At 39.3% G+C, this 18,719-nt stretch overlaps 2 protein-coding genes across 17 annotated transcripts in view; one reads left to right on the plus strand and one right to left on the minus strand.

The window, feature by feature from the left end:
* The window catches only part of LOC111254179 (uncharacterized), a 39,514-nt gene extending 24,743 nt beyond the window's left edge, over positions 1-14,771 (plus strand). For 6 of the 12 annotated variants that reach the window (XM_086976222.1, XM_086976228.1, XM_086976227.1 and 3 more), the window contains 3 exons: positions 6,396-6,449; positions 6,603-6,677; positions 6,852-8,629. In XM_086976222.1, the coding sequence (XP_086832348.1) occupies positions 6,396-6,449; positions 6,603-6,677; positions 6,852-7,769 (1,047 nt within the window). In that variant the 3' untranslated portion in view covers positions 7,770-8,629. The other 6 variants (XM_086976223.1, XM_086976233.1, XM_086976226.1 and 3 more) reach the window with 4 other exon arrangements.
* LOC111254355 (uncharacterized) lies at positions 216-17,717 on the minus strand. 5 transcript variants are annotated; one of them, XM_086976235.1, is made up of 5 exons: positions 16,627-17,717; positions 2,929-3,211; positions 2,299-2,352; positions 1,982-2,056; positions 216-1,830 (listed from the first exon to the last, which is right to left on the minus strand). In XM_086976235.1, exons 2-5 carry the CDS (start codon positions 3,040-3,042, stop codon positions 739-741), a joined length of 1,335 nt encoding a protein of 444 aa, XP_086832361.1. In that variant the 5' UTR covers positions 3,043-3,211; positions 16,627-17,717; the 3' UTR covers positions 216-738. The 5 variants fall into 5 exon arrangements, with proteins under 5 accessions (XP_086832361.1, XP_086832360.1, XP_086832363.1 ...); XM_086976234.1 differs by lacking the exon at positions 16,627-17,717 and adding an exon at positions 8,631-8,648; XM_086976237.1 differs by lacking the exon at positions 2,929-3,211.
* Positions 17,718-18,719: the final 1,002 nt, after the last annotated feature.

An 18,719-nucleotide genomic window follows, 5' to 3' on the forward strand; every position in this document is an offset into this window, starting at 1 on the left:
TTGCGCAATAACAACAGAAATAGAAACGACCCACCTATTTTTTTGTTTAGACGTGCATTGACGAAGTTGGCAACTTTGCAATTCATCTGTATAATCTTTTTTTAGGGTTTGAAACCTGTTATCGTACGCTGTCTATCCTCAATGCCATACGATGCTAATTTTTTGATTACTTAGTCGCCAGGTTAATGATATAATAAAAAAAAGAAGTTACAGAGTGTAGTTGCATTAATTTTATTAAGTTTAGTAATCTTTAAACTATCTTCTGGTCTATGCACAGCGCAGTGATGATAGGGGTACGGTCAACCATATACTGCCGCTAGCGGGATGGCAAAGTAACCGCCTTTGGTTGACCACTCGAGCTTTTTGTACATTGATTGTTAATGTTATTTATTTTATTTGTTCCCTACGATTAAAGTTCGTAGGCCACCTAATATGATGTATATTTATATATATATTAGAATTCTGGCGAAATCTATCTTACGTTGATTAGAAATTAGCCTCGAAGCAACAAGCATATGAAATGAACTCAAGGAGAAATGGTTAATAAAAACTCTTCACTATATATACCATACTATGTACACTACTGTGCTCGTAGTTATAACAATATCGTCGTGAGTTGTCGACGGCTGAAGATATGATTTCGTATCTGCCACCAAGCCGTCATCATCATCATCACTATAGCGACCGTACGCGCCGGTAAAACCCCGTCCATCGTTATGCATTATCAACGGTAACATGTTAAACGTTACAGCCGCTGTCTGGCATGTGACGAGGATCTGAAGAGAATGAAGGATCCTCTTCAATCAGCCGATTGTGCTTAACTGATGGACTGAGTGGTCCTTGAGAAAGGCGTGTACCGAGTGAGGACAACTGTCTTTTCACTGAGGCATGTCGAAAAGATGAGCCTATTTTGTTTGGAGCTGTAGGCTGGATTGTTGGGATCGTGTCGACTGGACGAGCGCGCTGACGACGATAGAACCGTATGACGATAAAAGTTATTGCGCCAGTTAAAATAAAAGCTGTAACAGCGCCTATCGTGACGTAGTTGATGGGTATCCACAGGCCGGCACCGTCGAAATCAGCTGTATTGATAATAATAGTGATACTGCGCGCGATAGGGTCACGGATGCCAGGCACAAAAGCTCTGATGGTCAGCTGGTACATTGTGTTTGGCCACAGGGTCAAGGTACCGACGTTATTATAGGTGGACAATTGTCCAGTGATGTCGATAGTCTGATCTGCCTGTTTCCATTCGACAACGTATTTAGTTTGTGCTTTGTGTGGCACATGCGCCCAGGAAATAACGGCATCAACACCACCAACGTGTTTGTTGGAATCTCGTAGTGACTGAACGGCCGGTTTCCACTGTTCCATCGAAGATCCTTTACGATAGCCAATGTAGCCTGGGACAATGTTATCAAAGTACCCTTGGTCTTTATACATCTCCTCAATATATTCCCTGTTCGGACTAACGTTCAGTTCAGAACACAGCTTCACTATTTCAGCGGTTCTGCCTTCAGAGTCATAGGAAATGAGTCGGATGTGTGATGACGACTTAATAAGGCCTCGGCGTACTGTAACGTTGTGGTAGAAGGTTTGTTGTAACTGTTCCCAGTCGCCAGAGAGTTCGTCCCGTATCAACAACACGTAAACTAGCTGCCCGACTTGGTAGTCTTCCTTGGGCCTCGTCCACTGCAGACGAAACGCGTCGCTCTCCGGCTGATAGCTGTACTTCAATGGTTGTACAACACCAGTATCGGAATGACCTTCTTGGATGACAAGTTCTGGGTGTGAGTTATGGAAACGACACGATTCCTGGCAGCCGGGGAACTGAAAATTGAAATTCATAGGAAAAGTGTGTATCTGTTAGCCGAAAAGTAATCGTTTTATGTCCAAAGCTAACATAGACATACACTAGATATGCAACTTGCAGAAACCGTCAAAGGCTTAAAATAACGATATGATTACACTGGCAACTTACACAGAGTTTCTTTTCTTCACACATGTGCCCCCACACGCGAAAGTTAGTGTAAAACATATGACAGGTATCCCAACACTGGAAAAGAACCAAACAAACGAAATAGTCAGTTAGAGGATTGAAATTCCGTCACAATAATAAAAAAAATAAAGGATCAGAAGGTAGGGCATTTACCGTACCCCTCTACGACGGAGACGAAAAGTGATTTTAGGGTCACCTGGTATAATACTGAGATGTGAATCTTTTCTATAGTAAAAACTGCTCAGAATAGGTATTTTACAGATGTTATAAGGCAAAATGTTGTTGATGTTCGAACTTACCATCCAACATTCCGAATCATCGAGGCAATTTATATTCTCCTCCGGTTTATAGAACTGTAGTAAAAAAAAAAAGACAATTGAAGTATAAGCCGGTTAGAACCAAGTCAAGATCTTACAGCAAATAATCGTAAGATGGTTAGTTAATAACTTTCTCTATCTATTCATCGCCGATCTATCGAAAAAGCGATCGTTACGACTCCTTCTTCCAAACTACGTACTGCTTACCTTCCAGCAAAATCTGGAATCACTAATGCTTGTATTTAAAAATGCCATGAGTGCCTATTTAAGTTCGAGCACGTTTTTAGCTACAAAAAATTTAACTTCAGTAATTTTTTCAGAACGCCTAAGTGTTAGCCACTTCTAACGAAACGAAAGTGCTTATTATGTATGCGCATGACTCGTGTTCAGGAGCCACAGACACGATACGTTTCAAACACATTCACGCATGAAGCGTTAGCTGAGAACTTTAAACTTGAATTTGCATATATCCTACTGTGAAAGTTAAACGAAGAGAGACTTTGTTGCTTCTCTGCGGCCTTTGCAGCGACACGCTGTAACAGAGAATATCTTTGAGCTATTATGCGGATGCCCTACGTGATTTAGTAAGTACAACCTAAAGGACATAGCTACCTTATTGAGGCACTGAGCGCGACATCTCGCTTTCAAGACATCACTGTTTTGGCCGAAGTTTCCTTGACCTAGGGTTGCCCCTAACAATAGCATCTGCACAATTAGACGAAACATTTCGTTGAACGCTTAACCTATACGTCTTAGCCCGACCTCGTAAGCTATGCGTTGATCACTTGTAGTTGATGAGTAAGTTTTGCGACCATTTATGTGCGAGGCCTTTCAGGCTTCAACGCCAACTGGAGAGGGTAGAGGCATCGCTGGCGGTCGGTCACATATCTATTTCCTAAGTTCCAAATAGCAGTGAGCTCAGCAAGGTGGAAATAGATATTAACATCTGCATTCTATCAAATTGCCTATCAAAAAGTGAGCAACCCTATGCAGTTTGCACTGATCGTCTCTCTCACCGGATTTAAACTATTGATATGATTACTATTATTAGCTAATATTAGATTCTGATTGCCGGAAATAGAGAGATGGCTTCGGCCAATTTCAGCTGCAAGCATTAACTCAATAAGCGCGCGACCAATTAAACTGTCAGATTTTGTACACAATTGAATTTTTGAACTTTTTACAATTAAGAGGGTCAAATTAAGTTGAATAGACTGTTCATATGCTTCGTTGATTCGATCTCCAGTGACTGTGACATTTGTGAGTATTCGACTGTATTTAGCTTAGGATGAATCTGGGTTCCACAACGGCAACATGGCCGAATTTATTCCAGATCACATAGGCCACTAAATTTTAGAACCCGCTGCCGTTGGACATAATTCCCTCAGACAGACGGCTGCCTGGCTCCCAGCCATTACGTAGCGAAGTTTGTCTGTCTGTCTGTCTGTCTGTGCCCGCATTCGAACCTAGACCATGTAGAACCTAAAGGCTTAAACCTAGACCCACATTAGCAGGCAAATACGCTGCCCGTGAAGCTATCTACTTTTACGTTACTGCTAAGCTAAAAAAGGGGACTTTAGGAACCTAGGCAAGTCAAACACGGATGTTTAACGTTGGTCATACGCGTAGAACCCGGTCCGCCAGACTGACAACCTGCTACTGGGCCTATGCGCTATCTTCAAAAATCTTCATAAAAAAAAAAATAAAAAAAGATAAACATGAATTGGTAATAACTGCTAGGCTTATTTTGTCCTTTATATTCGTTTGCCTTCATGCTCGTTTTGTCTATAGATCTATAGTCTGTAGATATATATAAATCTATTGTCTATAGATACATATAAATAGATCTAACATATGATAGTTACAAAAAGTTCGCGCTATAAAGGAGAAAGCATCGTCCGAGCAACTTAAATAGGCTGAACTTCTATAACTCGTGGCTAATAGAGTAAAAGTACATCCTGTTGAAACATGTATTTTATGACCACCTGCAACCGTGTACGAACTTTCGAACCGTCTAAAGAATCTTATCTGCAATATATAGGAGCGGCAGCTGTTGAATGTAGCTGAAGTGTACAGGTTCTCATCCCCCCGAATAAAATATCTACAAGAGAACAGCTCAATTAGTAGTAATGTACAGGTGTCTCTTTGCTTTGATAAGTCCTTCTTACAGTGGTGTACCAACGCGTGTTAGGTAATTCAACTTAGTTACCTTATTTTGAAGGTTATTCATCTGATCGCTGAGCATCAACCGTGAGTTTATTAGCTGTGCCTCAAGGAATATGATCAAGTCATTCTTTAAATTTTTCTTCCGACTTCATAAACAAAGACCCCGTTACGACGGTGAGCGATGTATAAGACTTGTGCAATCTAGAATTGCCGTTCAAGATCTTATTGAATGAATTCGTCTAGGTTTACACTAGACCCGAAACGAAACGAAAATTTGGTAGCCGGGCAAAACAGGGCCAGTCACCTAGTATTTAAGGCAATTTCGAAATTGGGTTTTGAAGCTTGAGGGCTAATACACGTACTGCATTTAAAATATATCATTATTTAATGTATGCACTGCTAGAGCTTAAGACTTTATTTTTCATTTTATTGACGGAAAACTAAATACTCGAACGATGTTCGAATACCTACCGTTCGACATACAGCTGTTAATCAAAGGCTATCGTAATTGACTAACTAGATTTAGTACGGGGTTTAATAATCTTACATTAGAACAAGTTATCGAAAGTTGCATTTGCGCACAGCTAAGACTCTCCTCTCCCTGCAATAAGCAGCAGGCTTACATTTTTTGAAAAATGGCACCGTAAAACAAATGGTAGTATCAAAAAAAAATCCCAAGGGACAAAAAACCGAAGCAAAGCAGATATGAGAACCGAAAGATATTATGTATTCATAGTCGACTGAATCCCAAATACAAAACATTATAGTTTAATAGCTGCTTTCTAAAAATATAGAAAAGATGAAATAGTGTTAAACTCACGTACTGCTATAAAAAAATATAATGCATTTTTCTGTTGTCGTATTTATTTTTCCGCTCAGGACCAAACTCATGTGTGATCAGAATTTTTCGACAGAAGTGGTCATACTTCTGTCAGTATATCGCCACATCGTGTACGTATTCATCTTTGTATTCCTGCAAGCTAGCGTCACAGGGTGACTCTGTTAATTCGTCAACGTAATATCGAAAATTAAGCCCAGATTGCGAAGAACCATATAGCGCTTCATCTATATCGCCCTCGTAATCTGTAGCATTTAATTATGAATTTATTAAACCACTCCATCCACCGCTTACATTGACCATATGGTCAATACCCCCTTAATTACTACCGGTTTACTCTGAAGTTGCCTCCGTGCAGGGCAGATGAGGCCCTGTGTAGATTTCTTGTCTCAAGTTTAACTGAAGATAATAAGCGCAACAAGAAGGAGACCTCCTCTCTCGGGGCTACGCTCCTCCTATTTTTTTTTCTTTAAAAATAGAGCGACTCAAGAGTTAGGGTTAGGTTATGGTCATTTGCTAGGTCTGAAGCAATGCTTTACCGTGCATTCAGCATCCTGCTAACGCCGACGCTTATTCTAGCGCGGAACGCAAATATGGATAAAGCAAATGTAATGACGGCCAGGTGTAGAGCTCACTGCCTCAGCAAGGTACGAACTACTGGATATTTTATTTTCTTGGTGTTGCGTTGTTAAATACAGGTAGTTTCTGTAATGTTTCAGATAATCATTGTGACAGTTTGTCAGCTTCTCAATACCCAATTGTAAAGGATTCTCGTTTCAAGGATCGAAAAGAGCCTTCAAAGCTCTTTGCGGGAGCTCTGAATTTTCCTTTTACTCTAGCATCTTGCCAACAATAGAACCAAGCGACAATAGGAAAGACTAGAGTGAAACTCAAGATACCAAAACCTGGCTCACAAAAAAACAGCGCAATGTCTGCTCTGCAATAGACAATTGCCCTTCACTGGAATTGCCTTACACAACCTTAATTATCAAGGCCTAGGGATGAGGCGAACAAAACGTGATTTTTTCCGTCAAAATTACTTAGCTATTTTTGCTTTCTAATTCAATGATTTCAGTTCAACGTAGACGGCTTAAATGAGAATTGTTTCGGTACTCCGGACTGCTTTATGGTAGGTTGGATAGCTTTTTCCAAAGATAAGACAACTATTCTATTTGGGAGATTGATGTGATAGACACAATGCATTCCCAAGGTAGCGCAACTATGACATGCTATACATTGGTAGCTTGATAATTAATTTCGAGGTAACGTTGTGCTATTTTAGTGCTGGGACACGTGCCGAATGTTCTACAAAAATTTCAAGATGTGGGGACCAATGTGTAGCATCAAACATCTGTGCGTGAGTATACCGTTTGAACCGAATAATCACTACACGATTCAACTTTGAAAAGTCGACCACGGTAGAGGCTAAACTAAATTGGACATGAACTTAACTGTAAACTAACCGGTATATCCTCAGAAGTACAAAGAATATTAATAACCACGCTGAGCAATGCTGTACGCTGTGTTACAGTTCCCGGGTTGTCAGGAATCCTGCAAGTTCTACTATTCTACGCCAGATCCGAATGCTGATGCAAGCGCTGTACCAGACACTAACTTCACTCGGCCTTTGATATACCGGTACCAGCCAGAGCGCGACGCTATTCATTTTGAATGGTCGAGACCAGCTAGCATCAGTGATTCAGATGAGCCCTTTGTCTATGTACTAACACTGCAGGATCAGTTGTCTCGGTATTCGCAAGAAATCGAGCAGACACTTTATCAAAATGCTACAGTACGCCGGAGCCTAATGAAGTCGTCCACAATAATTCTATTGACTGCATACAGCTTTAGTGGCAAGGTCGCCCAGCTAGAGACGAGGTGTTCCGACCTCGAAGTGTGTGTGAATCCCAGTCGCGAAGCTAGTGAAGAAACCTTTTCCGACGCGAAGTATATAACTCACGACGTAGGAAAACATCACCGTCCGGAGGACGCTTCAGTAAACAATAGCAATCACGGTTTCTGGAGCCCTAGCTTAGTATCGTTACAATATTCGATGAAAGATTTAGACGGCGTTGATGCTCTCGTCACGTGGCCGCATGTCCGACAGTTGGACAACGTTAAATACCAAGTCGAATGGAGCCGTGTTGAACACGACGTTGACGTAATGACTAGTCTAGTTACTCAGGATAACGTGGCGACAATAGCGGTTTGGCCTAATAATGTTTACCACGTGCATGTCCGTGTTTTCTCCAACGAGTCACGTAGGACTCTAACAAAAAGCCAGCCACTTACCATCAACACTACCTCAAATAGTCTCTCAAGTAATGATTTAGATTGCTACCGTTTCAAATACAACATGGCCCTGCTATTCGCCGTTATTTTCGGCCTCGCTTCGGCCGCTGTTCTTATCAGCATATGTTTACGAAAATTTCGATTTCGCCTAATTTGATAAAGATTGGACTTGCGTACTCTGTAAATGTTATTATTGAGTTAGCCAATAAAAGTTCGTTGCCGAAATAGGTTTAACTTAACACTATCGAGACGAATCAGGTCGAATCCAAGTTAACTCCTAGGCCTAGAATACGAAAATAGACTGGCAGTTAACACATTCGTCGACATAAGGAGTGTACTTTAAAGATGAGACAAATAAGAACCACCTTAACAACCTGCGAGCTAACAGCTGCTCATTGTTGATATTTTTAAACTAAAAATATAAATTTGTTATACGAAGGTATTATAATATACATCAGATCGCATCACTCCAATCGCACAACGGCAGTTGACAACATAACCTTCGACATGATACTTCGGCTCTTTGGAAAGCGGTCTTTCAGATGTTTTGCTATATTTCGTCTCTCCGGTGAGGGTCGTACGCACCGAGAACGATGGATTTCACCTTTCAGATGTTGATCGTACGTCAATGCATATTATTGTAGGCTGAAAGAGACTGGTCATGTCACAGCTGCGGATATATCGCCGACTATTTGTACACGAACACCTGTTTCTGCTAGTTAAAAATAGGCGCCTCAGTGAACAGAACCGAGGTTTTTGCAATGAATTTATCTGGTCCATGTCATTATATTATGTTCGATCTGGATATTTATAGGAACGTCGTATGAAATTTCGCTATTTTATATTAGTTTCGTTGCTGCTATTATTATTACCACTATATATACATAGATAATCCACCAGTGAAACGAATCGATTATGAAACCGCCAAAATGGAAACGTTAGGCTAGTATCTGCGGTTTATCGTTAGAGTGTAAAGTAATTTAAAAGAATTAAATAATAAAAATTAAAAAAAAACAACCTGAGGGTGTGGTGATTGCCAACGTGGAGATCCATTCAGGAAAAGTACTGTTGCAGAGTTGTTCGTATCGTTTAATTTAAGGAAACTGTTTATCGTACGCTTATCCATTCATCTACATATACACGTACCGATATCATGTAGACCAGAAGGTATCGGTACGGGAGAATTGTGTCTGCTGCGTGACAGGTAGACTATGGAATTCACACGCGTAGCTAGTCTAATGATTCTCATTGAACTCGATGGTGAGGAAATATTCCTCGTCTAACTTCCCCACATTTCCTAAATTTAGCAGTATGCCTATATATACAGAGCTTGCGTGAATGCAGAACACCTTGATATTGTAACAATCCCTATATGCTCTCTTCGTTTAACACGTGTCAGCAGGAAGTTGTGCCCACTTTATCGCATTAATCGAACGATGTAAATAAAACGTTTCGTCCATACATCGTGCAACGTGCCCGATGTAATGTATGATGGCAAAGAGCCACTGAATTGTCCACTGTTGGGATGGATATTCGAATCCTTTTACTGATTGACCGATACGGTTACGCTAATGGCGGCGGTCGACTCATCCCTATCGAATCCATTGATGCCTATTTTGCTGAAGAAAAAAAACAACGATTGGTGATGCTGAAGCAGGAAGTGTTTAGCTTTTCATCTCGTGATTAAAAACGTATAATAAATCTAATAGATCAATGTTCCGTATTGTGGATTGGATGATAGAGGAGTTAATAATTTCTAATATTAGTACGTGTGCTTTTGTTTGCCGACATGAAAATCCTGAATCGAGTTGTCTGAACTAATGTTTAATCATAAATATTACGGATTGATTCCCCTCAAATGTTACATCTACCTGAAGAGAATGGAATAAAACTACGAAACTACAGGATTGACTTGACTTTTTCCATACGCTTCGAATTTTGCAGCTTTCATTCGCAGGCCTACTTTCAGGACTAACAATGGCCCCCACCACTCGATCTAAAGCTTCTCTCAAAACCAGTGAGTTCACTTTCTTGTAACCAGGATTTGTAGACAGCTACGCTATGGTTCACGCGAACTGCGACAGTGGATTCGCAGCTCATAGACTCACCAAATAACAATGTTTGTTATTACTAAAGTAGCATAAATCGCTTGTCTACTCTAAGAAGGAACGTTAGTGACTGAATTATCCAAATAATTTGAAGTTCTACAAGAATCAAGTAAGTCAACTCTTTAGTATTTAATTAATGAGGCATTTAGCGCTAGAAGTCTGGACATCTGTCTACAGTATCTAACGTGACGAAGTATGTGCGTACCGTGTGAAATCTTATGTTTTATTAAACGTATTCAATAACATCACTAATATTATATTATGGAGCATGATAGAGTATTGTGAGGCTGAACGAGTTAATCAAGTGCTAGCTGAATAAAAGTTGTTTAAAACATTGTGACACTTCATAGATATACCGCTTCAAGCGAACCAGCAAAGAAAGTCTCTGGTCTAAAATTTTTTCCCGCTTTAACTGCGACCCATCGCTCTCTACCGTAGCAATGTGCAAATACTATCTACCTATACATAATACTCGGTCTGAAGATGTTCATATTGAGGAGAACAGTCAAATAAGAATCATGTCTAACTTAGATGTACTCAATGATCTTGGAAAACATAAGAATCCTATTCACATATGTATGATCCCACAGCGGCACTTATAGTTGTCTACTCAACTAGAGTATTTCATTTCAGTCGATAATAAACATGATTCAGATCCAATCGTGATAGTTGGGATACAAATAAATTGCATATATTCGGACAACGGGAACTATTTTTCAGTACTGTTCTCTCCAGCCAAGCTGATCCGTAAGAAGCTACGTACCAACGTAAAACTACAGACAAACAGTCGTCTGTTCCTTGCATCTACTACCGATGAGCTTTCGTGCACGCACAACGTGAGCGACACATGCACGACGTCAGAGGAACGTGAACTACGCGACCTCTGTATAGAGGACGCAGCGTCCTATTCCGAACTAGTAGGTGATAACGTATCTTTTTAGAGTTTTTAATTTGGATGTACTTTCTTTTATACGTGCTAGATTCAAGTACCAGTTGCAGAAGAAGTCTCTATTGCATGGAGCGTTTAGATGAATCGAATGTTAAGATAACAACTCAGAAAAGCGTACGTTTATTCCTCGCTTTACTTTTCAAGGCGGAAATTAACGGGCAGGAAATTCATCGTCTTCTATCAAACTGCGAAAGTATTTGGACGGTTCTCTGGCGTGGTCCCTTGGCTCGTGGTGGCGCCCTAACCTCATCTCAACGGAACGCGCATAAAAGTTTTCATGAAAATCTTTTACTTAAACTCAAAGCGACTAACACAGAAATGATGGAAGTACTATGGAGAAAACCTAGGTATACGCCTATCTTCATCACTGCGTTTACCTGTTCGTCTATCTTGTTTGTCTATATTTATATTAAGTGCATTGATAGTAAACCCAACGTAGCGTCGCCAATGCCTTACGAGAGTTTAGAGGAAGGTTTCTATAGCAAAACGAATGCTTAAGCTAAACATAGCTTAGCGATCATATTTTTCGTGGAACTTGAAACACGGACTTGAGGACGTCCTTACAAAAAATATAGTCAGTTGCACCACCTCAATCTGCTATATTTAATAGACCACAACCAGTAGGTTAAGCTTTAAATCTTCTAAAGTCCGCCACGTTGTTCACTGCTAATTCAACAACACATAGCGCGCACAGTCAATGAGCCTGGAACGTAAATATTAGAAACGTCGCAAATTTCCTTTACTAGAAGGTTGAGGGAAGTGGAAGCTATTCATTTCCAAACATCCTACCAATTAGGTAAAACGTCAATAGGTTTAAATCTTTACCCGATATAGCAAGCCTGTGTAGTTGTCCCAAAGGATTGCCGTAGCTGATCGTATCGAACTATTTCGCTTAAATTGTATTGGATTCCTATGCCTTTCCTGAACCTAAACTACTTTATTCTACACATCATACTTTGCAGAATACAGGAGCAACTGTTCGACCATTAATTTTGCTATAGACATAATGTCGATTTGGGAATGCGTTTTAAGAGTTTAACGTGATTTGGAACGTTTAGACAAAATATACCCTATTGGCTTTTTACATGTCTGACAAAAACATACGTTTTCTATTTTATAACAGATTGATAACTTCGACTGCGGTCCTGGCCTGTTCTGCATTCGATTACTCTAGAGCCTACAGAATTTTTTTCTAGTATCCAATCGATTGATACTATTTTTTCACAGAACGGCGGTATTTCGGGTTCTAATAATTCATGCCTTCGAATGATTTGAATTATAGAGCACTCGGTTGCAACCTTTCGAATTTTTACGTGATCGGAACATTTTCTATACGTTTTTCTGGCGTTACTGAAACAAAAATCATATTTTATTGACGAAAAATAGATAACAATGAAGAATATCTGTGCGTTTTACCATTTTGGCAGGATGTCGTGTCGACAGCACCTGGATATAGGTGAAACTCGCCGGCAGATCAACAACATGCACTCGATAACGACGCTTCTGTTCGAAGAACTGCTAAAATACATTGAGAGGTGCCCCAGTCCGGTCAACGTATATGGGACGCGCTGCAATCTGACCACACGGGAACGTCTTACGGAAGCCAACTGCCGTCTCGACCAGGTATACAAAAGCTCTAAGAGGACTGGTTCGTTGCGATAAAACAAAAAACTAAAAAAAAATAGTGTGCACGTTTCGAATGTTATGGGATCTCGCACGCATTTCACGAAGATGAAATAAGCTCTATTTTATTATGCCTTAACAGTGATTCTCATAACCTTCTAAACGTACTTCTAACAGAACAGTAAGCTACTCAGTAACTTCTCCTAATATTGCCACTGAACGGATTGAAAAGTATTACTGAAATAAACACCTAACGTTCTAGATGCTAAAGGTGACCAACTTTTACGAAAGGTCAGAAACAACTTACTGTTAATAACACAAGGCAATCTATTACACTGACTAACGATTAGACATTGCCGTGACATTTGTCATCATGATAATGGAATGTGTTTGCTTTAAACTGTATGGCGTATTACAGGATGTCGAAGTCGACCCGACGCATAATTCAATTTTATGATGTGACCACATTACGATGCTATTCTTCTTGTTTCTCGTAGCGACGGCTAGACAAGCAATACAGTTACGCCAACGCAAATGCCGTCAAACTTTTGCCTCCTAAGCCCTATTTAGTGTGATCCATTGGGGACAATAGATATAACTTATTTCGCTTGGTGTCGTCGCTAAAAATCCGAGCGATGATCGCCAGGGAAATAACAAATCGATTTAGAAATTCCTGGACACAAACAGTTGATGCAGCCCAATTTCGTATGCGTTTACAGGCGAAAGAAAAATTACGAAAGATCTGTGTACGAGATGGGCAACGTTTGGAGACGCAGTTCCATCAGTTCATCGCCAGCTGCGACGCTTTAAATGAATTCCTGTCTGGTATAAGTCCTGGCAACTCGCTTGTGTTGAACATGGAAGAATAATCGCCCTAGACAGATTGTAAGCGTAACATGGAATACTAGCGACATGTTATTGATAAAATCGATCGTGCTTTTTTATTATAGCTATATGATATACTATCCACATGAAAACTGAATCCGAAGTTGCTGCCTGCCAACCAGGACGGCATCTTCAACGATGTGTTTTAATTCCCATTATCATAATTGCTGATTTCAGAGAATAATCTGTGCTACAAATTGACAACAAGATAATCTTGTATATTAAAAATACCAAATAATCTCAAATCTTCTCTATTTTAAATGTGATACTCACCGGCATGACAGATCGCGCAGATCATTAGTCGAATTAAAAACATAAAATACTTGTGGACGATTACCTTTCGTTTATTTAATTACTAAGAAAATGGTGCATGACAGGTGATACATCTATGATCTTACGCGACGCCGTTCCAACAAAAGTAGTAAGGCGCACAAGGTTCCGTTCCGGTGAAGGCTGAACCACAAATAAAGCGTGCATAAAGAAATTCATTGAGGACTGGATTAGAACACGAATAGCTTTAAAAAAAAGGTGCGAACGAGATTAGAACGTTAGCAGCAAAGGTGTTTTGTACTGGCCCACAAATAAAGATCGCCATTATTTAGAATAGCGTGTGTGAAGCATCCTAAAAGGAAGTATGACATGGCTTTATTTACTATAATTAACCAAAGTTATTTTTATTAAAGCTTATTTTTGCGACTAACATGAACACTCCTTTTTGTTAAGTCAGCTTCGACTCCTCTCATCGTTTATCCATCTAACATTCATTTAATTTTGACCGTGATATATATATATATATATATATGTATATACTTTTAAAATTTGTAGATTATATATAAGTTCGTCATGATACAAAGCAATGTCGATGCGATTATGTCTATTTGGGTATTTTTTATTTTCGGAAAATTCAGCTGTTTTTCTTTGTCGACATCTATTGTTATATAGAATTTATTCTATATATATATTTACATGGATACGGCTTACTATAGACAGAAGACATCATACATTTCCATAGAATATTAAAAAACAAATTTATAAGGCGATTCGACGAAATAATGCACTGTGCATAAGAGGTTAATTTGCACAAATGAATAATATGAGGGATGTATACACTAATGTGGTGTGAAATGTTTGTTTCAAGCACTAAAAATGCAAGAAACATGTGTGGAGAAACACTATATAGTGTTTCAGCATGAGGGACATACGTACAACGCGCGAATCATGAGTATCGCCGCGTACGGTGTCCTCAGTTCTCACACACATGTAATTGTTTGCTATCTAAACTATTATAGATACGCTCCGTAATTAGTCACAAGTCAATAATGAGAGTTTCAAAACCCTACCAGATGAGTAAAGGCCGTTGAAGAACGTTTGGAGCCTTGCGTAGTGCTATTTAGTAATAATAATAATGAGAGAAATACACCCTTAAGGATTGTGAGATAAAGAAGGCATTGTTCTGAAACAAAAAAAACCTATGTCATTTTTTTAGAAGCTGTTAAATTACTATACAAATACGCTTTCGTTGGCAACCGAAGAAGACATAAAAATCGAAACACAATATAAAACGTATCCGCTGATAATGAATTGTCGTATTATATTTTACGTTTTATCATTAATTATAACGTTATACTGCTGTAAGCCTCAATTGAAAAAACTTTATCTGATACGGTACAGAAAGGATAATGATCGCTTGTACGCATCGTGCAATCCAGTTTATTTTCTCTTATTATCAGTTGGCACTGCTATATTACCTATCCTACTGGTCGCTAAAGGTCTCGGATAACGGACCCGAATACATTTCTTGGGACTGGTCGATTTGATTTGTTATGCCCTGGGAAAACTTGGCTCCAAGCCGACACATGCTCACCTTTCCGCACGCGCGATTCCTTCTTACATTAACTGCGCTATGGGATTCTACTCGATACAACAAGAGCTAAATTAAGAGAACGGAACTGCTTTAGCTCTGTAGTAATACACCATGCGACGCAATTGGAACACGGACTTGTGGTAAGTTACCATTGTGCTGCACAGGTATTGCTGTGTTCAGTGTTATCACTTACCTCGCGTATATCAGAAAGTTGTTGGATTAATTAATGGAGCATATTAGTGCTGCTGGTAGCAATGCGCATTTCTGTAGAAAAACGCGGTCTGTATATAGGCATCTAGTAAATCCCAAAAGTCCACAAGCTGTGATGTAGTAAGGAATAGCTTATTTTAAGACTAACAAATTCGCAGTTGTCGCCGTGATTGAGCTTCACTGAAGTGCAATAGTAATTTAAATAAAAGAGTTCGATCGAGTGTCAGTACGGTCCACTATTCATATAACTACATTATATTAATATTAATCTTTGAATAATAACACAATCTACTGCGGCTTCTCGTAAATGAGACGTCTTTTGCTGAGAACATAACAGATCACTGTGAATTCCGAACGACTGGACCCAAATCTAACACATCCTCAATAAATTCTTCATTCCTTGTTCAGATATTTTAAGAATGTAGTAGCGAATTAGCTCTTTAACAGAGACTGAAGTGACGATTGAATATTTTTGTTTTGCTTTCCAGAAAAGCTCGTATATCAAGCATATGTACTAAACAATACTCGTCTTTTTACACGTTTACTGTTTACAACACGTTACGTTTGCCTTATGCAAGCCTATGAGAACGGATACGCAAAGGCAGCTCAGTTGATAATCGGACGGCAACTAGACAACGCCCGTAAAACCTTGATAAGGTATCAATTCGTCTGTGCCAATCATTGTACAGCAGAAGAACAAATGGAAACGCAAAGCTAATGTCAATATTGTGTAGTTGCGATCGTTGGGAACTGCACTTGTACCTTTTTTTTGTTTCATGATTTTATAGTGTTTTATATAATATAGCTCTACCGAAATCCGTTCGACATATCGCCTACATCGACGAAAATTTTCGTCTGATTGGAGGAAGATGATGGATACGGTATAATAATACTTCGAGTCGGGCTAAGCGCAATCTAACATACTGAAGCAGAAACTGCGACAGTTACATCAGCTTTTTTTTCAGAGATCGATTCCAGATTTCATATATATTTGGATCGGTTTTACATGGTTTTATGAAGAGCAAGAAACTCTTTATTCAGCAAATGAGATCACGTAAAAGTACACTTTACTAAGACATAATTATCGTAATTGACATGTGACACGTAATGTCACATAAATTTCACCGTATGCTATATATTTTTATCGACTCAAATATATTCTCGAAACCGCGTAATGATGAAATATTGATCTGACGGTATATTCATATCGCATCCTCTTACTATTATTATTATACGTTACCATCAAAGCTATATTGTTTTGATTTTTAGATTAATACGTCTGCACTTTAAATCCTTTCTCAAAAGAAACTTGTCTTGGGAAAATTTATTCGATGACAATATGAAATATTAAGCTTAGCGAATGGAGGAAACTTACTTGAAACTGCACTCCTCCTTTAAAAGTTGCTGCATTTGTTAGTGCCGAGAAGCATCTATCATTGACAAACCTATTTGTAAAGACTATCACAAATTCGTATTGCACCGTAGAATGAAATGCTGCTAATCGGCACACGACGTACTCTTGTGGATAACAGTTAGCTTTGATGATACTATGATGATTTATGCTTAACAAATTGTATTTACAGTAGCTACCGTAAATTGTCGTTCCATTTAGCAGCAACTAGATGAGTTAAATGTTGCATTTGAAAGCAGCAAAGGGTTTGTACGTCGGTATAACTGTCGTCTCTCAAAATATCTGAGGGACCATCGTAACGCCATGTGATAGCTTAGTCGGTAACCTTTTTTTGGGACACATTGTGCTCTTTGTTCGAATCTGGCCGTAGACACTCTTTATTTCGTCGTGGAATGCCTCACAGCGACACCAGACGAAAAACTTGAAGCATAGAGAGACCACTGCAACGTGAAAAGCAAAATTATGTTGTTAATGTGCAGTTAAGACATCATCCATCTAGGAACACGACATTGTATACAAGCGGAGGCTGTCCAAACAAAGCGTCCAAATGATAATGACATAAACTACCTGCTAGAAGATAGAGCAACTTTAAAGGATCCAGGAGATGTCATATTGACCATTTATCTGCACAGAACGCTTTGAGAAGGTCTCTGACAAATTTTCTTCATTCCATTTTTGACGCCATCGTCTACGCCCTCAGTGAATTCAGCGATTTCGATTAGCGGCTTGATTGAACCTTTGTCCTGCATTCGTTCGAGTACTCTCGTTGTGAAGAGTTCTCTTCACCGTATCCAGACACTTCGTAGCTTTGTGCCAAGTCAGCTAGGGTGTCTTCTGTTAAAGCTAGCGATCTTCGTATTCTCATCGTTCACATTATTTCTTCGCTATGGAGAGGAGAACTGCGTGTTTAAGCACAAAAATTTCGCCATGAGCTCAGCCAGGCTAATCCAGTTAATTTGGATTAGTAATCCAGTGGAAATTTGAATAGGAGGACCTCCCTCTATTGGCACAACAGGGCATATTCCGTACGTCAGTCTATCCTTTCAGATCCTTTAAGTTCGTGTCAGAGTCGACTAACAAAAATGCTTGTAATCAAATTTCAAACAGTTCCCGAAATCTACATCTAAAATGTGTCCTGGAAGTTAGCTTCCGTGTGGAGGAGCCACATTTGATTTGAACCAGATTGGTCATTTACACGAAGGCTGCTTTTACTCGGACCTTCGGAAGATTCTGAACAGCAAGATACAGGAACGCTGACGTGGTTTGTTCAACTTTGCTATACACTCAAGCTAATGACGCACCTATAATATATATTAAGCTAGGCGCATGTTTGCCTAGCTAAATGTTTTTGACAATAATTAATATTTAGTTGTACATCTGTGATCAGTAGAATAACCAGCGATGCCTCGTTCTTATATGCAACTCGAACCACTATAACTATTTCAAATATATTTGTTTTCATTGCTTGTCTTTACTGAGTGATCTGACCCAAGGCCGCAAAATTCTCTGCAAGATCAATTAGAATAATATCTAACCTGTCAACCTATATCAACTTAATAATGTCTAGAATAATGCCATAGGTATGTTTAAAAAAAGTTTCATTTAGCATTATTTTTTATTCTCACGAATGTGTAATGATTCGAGCTTGCTAGATATATATATGTATATATATCTAGCAAGTAGATACGTAGTATTATTCTTCGGCACTATAATACAAAATACCACGATGTTAAAGAGGATTTTTGTTAAAGCTACAAGCAAACTTAACATAGGTAAGGAAATCTTACGGACGAAATTCATTTTGCAAATCCACTCGCTTCGCGCTGCACATCGAGGAACCCTATGCGTAAATTTATTATACCTGGGTTAAATAGGATGTGTTGAGAGAAGCAAAATCCTGCTAGATGCAAAAAATCTATATCAGTGAAAGCGTGGGCACAGCCGGCAGCACAATAGAGCAAGCTCAATGAACATCACCGTGCGTGATGCGCCCGTCGAAAAATTAACGCGGTTGATAGGAAGGCAATAACTGTTTTGCTCTCTATGCATGCGTACAA

This window comes from Varroa destructor, unplaced genomic scaffold (genome assembly GCF_002443255.2).
Source record: "Varroa destructor unplaced genomic scaffold, Vdes_3.0 BEIS01000007.1, whole genome shotgun sequence".
NCBI classification, from domain to species: domain Eukaryota; kingdom Metazoa; phylum Arthropoda; class Arachnida; order Mesostigmata; family Varroidae; genus Varroa; species Varroa destructor.